The sequence below is a fragment of the Atta cephalotes genome (genome assembly GCF_000143395.1).
Source record: "Atta cephalotes unplaced genomic scaffold scaffold00055, whole genome shotgun sequence".
NCBI classification, from domain to species: domain Eukaryota; kingdom Metazoa; phylum Arthropoda; class Insecta; order Hymenoptera; family Formicidae; genus Atta; species Atta cephalotes.
Genome location: NW_012130119.1, coordinates 1,073,424 through 1,077,594, shown reverse-complemented (window position 1 = coordinate 1,077,594; position 4,171 = coordinate 1,073,424). Strand labels below are relative to the sequence as shown.

Below are 4,171 nucleotides of genomic sequence, written 5' to 3'. Positions count from 1 at the left end.
ACACACACACACACACACACACACACACACACACACACACATATATACACACACGCGCGCGCGCGCGCGTATGCAACGTATGAAAACTCTTTTTGCACTGAAAAAAAATACTAAATTTTAATAAATATTTATTTGAAAAATTCTGAATAAATATTTACTAAATGAACATATATTTGTTTGATATAAACATTAATGATCAGTATGTCATAACATTTTCAACTGTGAAAAAGTCATTTTCATTTTAGAAATGGTTTAGAGTCGTTTTCAAGATGCAACGCAAACTACATAAAATATCGATTTTATAATCTCTTCACCTATTCCACAACTATACTCTACATATCAGGATTTTTGAACAAAATCTTTGGCTTTAACATAATAATGAATTTGAAATGAACGTCTATAATTGTAATCGTATATCAAAATAAAAATTGAAAAATGATTTAGGACAAGAGCACACATAAATAAAGTGTTATTAATAAAAGTCCCTGGTAATGCACATGTATGTAACCATGCATGAGCATGACACAGTTTTAATTGTTTTTTATCACAACAATCGGCCGCACTTGTCTATTGTGTGCTCTTGTCCTTAAAAAAAGATTTCAGTAGTGACAATACTATAATAAGAATAAAAACACATGATAGAAAAAGGTCGACTATTATGCCGTTTATGAAAAATTCTTGGTTGTGTATGTAATAGCATATACGAGTACAACACAATTTTAATTGTTTTCCATAAAACGACAATCCTCAACCAACACTTGTCTATCATGTGCTCTTGCGTGTTTTTAATGCAATTTGCGAGGAAAATATAAGAATAGAATTTTCAAAGAATTTTGTATCATTCATATCACTAGTTAAACATACCGAAAATATCGAAACTCCAATTTCGTAAGGAACGGAGCAGCATGATGTTAAAGGGCGAATCGAGGGCAGTCTTCCTTTCCATTGCCAATACAGATATATGTAGCAAAATGTAATAGAATTGGCACCATTTCCACATTGTTCCGTGGTGCAGAATCGATTACGAGAATTTAAAGTTGTTTCGACGGTATCGACTGAACTCTGATACTTGGTGATTTGCAACAGACACGTGTTGCACCGTCCGAGATCGAGGTATTCAATGACCCATCACAGAGCCGAACATGCAAAGAAGACTCGGATGCAATGGAAAACTGAGACCTTGATCGTACCGTCTAGCAACCAAAGACAAGGCCGCCTTGTTCTATGTTGTCATAGCAACAATAAACTATGAATAACTGATTTCAGAAATATTGGAATAAAGACCATTATTCAATCACTCATAGATTTTAGTTATTCAACATTACTCTTCAAATTTAGCAATCAAGTAGTCAGTATCGGAATAATTAATGAGTGATAATTTTTTATACAAGATGTGCAAACGAAAGTTAATAATAAATTAAAGCGATTTTTATAATACATTTTATAACACGTGCATATAATCTTAAATTAAAATTATTAACTATTCGTAAAATATTGACTGTATAAATGCATCAATATATTGTATACACTGCTATATGTTTATTACAAGGATAGATGAAAAACTGATCTTCTTTTGTAAGTAAAGATGTAATTGTCTTCAGCATGTGTTTACTGAATTCAGCGTGTGTTTCTTTTATAAGAAAAAAAAATGTTAATTATATAATCTCACTTATTAGTTTACAGAACTTATAAAAATAAGACTTTTCTAGTTTAAAGATGCATTTATAGTAGTAAGACTTGATAAAATTTTATTTAAAATTAATTACTTGGATAATTTTTCGGTATATAACTTAAATCAAACCCGTATACATCACATTACTGATTGTCGTGATCACAATAAGTGTTTTATTAAACATTAAACATTGTTCCTGTACAGTAAAATTGTTTTTTAACTAGAAGAAATTGTCTTTGTTTCAGTTTACATCTCGACTGTAATTAAATCACATCGCGATTTATTTTAATGCTGTATGTGCAATGCATCAATAAAGTGCATCGAATGAATTGCAAAATTTCTTTTTTTCTTCGTTAAAATATATGCACATATAAAAATACATACGCATACACACAACTTGTGCTTTGGTGACTCATACTTTGAGAAAAAGATAAATACTAAATTAACTTTTTGTTTAAATAGTATTAACTAAATATTTACTAAATATAAACATATTTATTTTTATTTATTTATTTATTTAATACAAGAACCATTATTTCACCGTTAACTATTTTTTTTTATTTAAAAAATATTTAATTTGCCTAAGTAAATGTTAAATTAGTATTACTCAAACAAATATATATTGTTAAAAAAACAATTAAAATTAATGCTCATTCAGTTGCACAGCAATAATAATACAATTGCAAATAAACAATGATTGAACAAGTAAGATTGTTAGAATATATAATAATAATAATATTTTCTAACACCTTACTTGTTCAATCATTGTTTATTTTTGCAATTGTATTATTATTAGCTTTAACAGCAATACGTTTTAACTATTACAGAATCTTTATCAGTTTAAATCTATTTATTGAAGAGTTATAAAGGAATAAATATTTATTAAAATTTAGTACTTTTTTTTCAGTGTATAAAAGTAAAAGAAAATAACTGTCGATAAATTTCCATTAATGTTATCCAAAGTTTTATATTAAAGATATAAAAATAAACATAATAATTAAAATAATAATTATACTAATTAAAATTAAAGAATAATATCTTCATGCCTTTATAAATTTGGCAAGAGTTATAACAAAAACAAATCTTAAAAGGCCGCATGTTAGCGGAGAAGACATCAAAATTAATGCCAAAATTTATCATATTTTAATATCAACAGACTTGTATCAGCAATTTGTTCGAATATGCAAAATAGTCTATGAGCTTCGATTGGAATTGTAAAAAAGGCAAGAAACAGTGGGTTTAAAATATTTTCTAAATGAATAATATTATTTGTACTGTAATACTCTGCAATTGTACATATTTTATTGTTTGGATAAACATCCAGAAATCTTAGAAAATATCAGATTATTTATCCTTTTTGAGAGGAACAACATGCATAAAGTGTTGACGCATATACAATGCATACGTTCGTGTTATGTTGTGATTTATATATTCAAGGTATTCCAGCCTTTCAATTGCCGATGCACTACAAATAACACGCAACGCTCTGTAATGATGGAAAAAAACATTTGAAAAATGTGTGATGAGACTAATAAGCATCTTATATTCACATAGTTATCTTTTTTTCAAATATGATTTGCAAATAGTTATGCATTATTAGTTTATGTAATCTACATATTCTTTACATATTCTTGTATCATTGTACAATTGATTACGTATAACTATTATACATAATACGTAAAATTTTTTATTGTAGAAAAGATTAGAAAAGATTTATTTACAAAATAAAAATTGTAGTCAAGACAAAAAAATTAAAATTCAATATGTGTACATTAAATTAAAATAAGAACTTTTTGGATTAAATAAAGAGAAATAAAAACAGCATAAGTAATACTACTCTAGCAACATAATTCATTAGTGAAACGTTGGTAACAATGTTGTACCGAGCGATGAATTGTACTGCTAGGAATTTACAACAAAAAATTATTTTGAATCGAACTACGTGTCTCTTATAGATTTTTGGATGCTAAAAACGATGCTGTAAGCAAAAAGATTTTAGCACATTAAATTTCGAAGGTAATTAAAGTTTAATATGTAAAAAAGGATTTTTTTAGCGATGTTCGACATTTTTTTTATAAAAAATATAAATATATAAGGTTAACGTTATATGAAATTCCAATTAGAAATAATAAATATACTGTTCATTCTCTATAAAATGCATTTTTTTATTTCAATAGCTTATTTCTTAGTCATTTTATGAAGAATAAAAGATTATTTCAAATATGAGAACTCCGGTAGTATTATTATTATTATTATGTGCATGCAAAGTAATTTTTTAAGGTTGTTTCGATAACTATACCTTAACACTTGTATGTACAGAATAATGAAACTAATCAATTAGAAAAATATTGAAAATAATTATCTTTCAGAAATTGTACAATTTATAATATGCAACTACCTTTTCTATAAAACAACTTCTGTCTCTCCTCTCTCCTCTCTCTTCCATTCTCCCTCTCTCTCTCTCTATNNTCTCTCTCTCTCTCTCTCTCTCTCTCTCTC

At 27.1% G+C, this 4,171-nt stretch overlaps 1 protein-coding gene across 1 annotated transcript in view; it reads right to left on the bottom strand.

The window, feature by feature from the left end:
• LOC105623301 (phospholipase B1, membrane-associated-like) overlaps positions 1-1,000 on the bottom strand; it is a 17,687-nt gene extending 16,687 nt beyond the window's left edge. Inside the window, exon 1 of the mRNA XM_012204698.1 lies at positions 865-1,000. Within this exon, the coding sequence (XP_012060088.1) occupies positions 865-1,000 (136 nt within the window). The remainder of the gene's footprint in view (positions 1-864) is intronic.
• Positions 1,001-4,171: the final 3,171 nt, after the last annotated feature.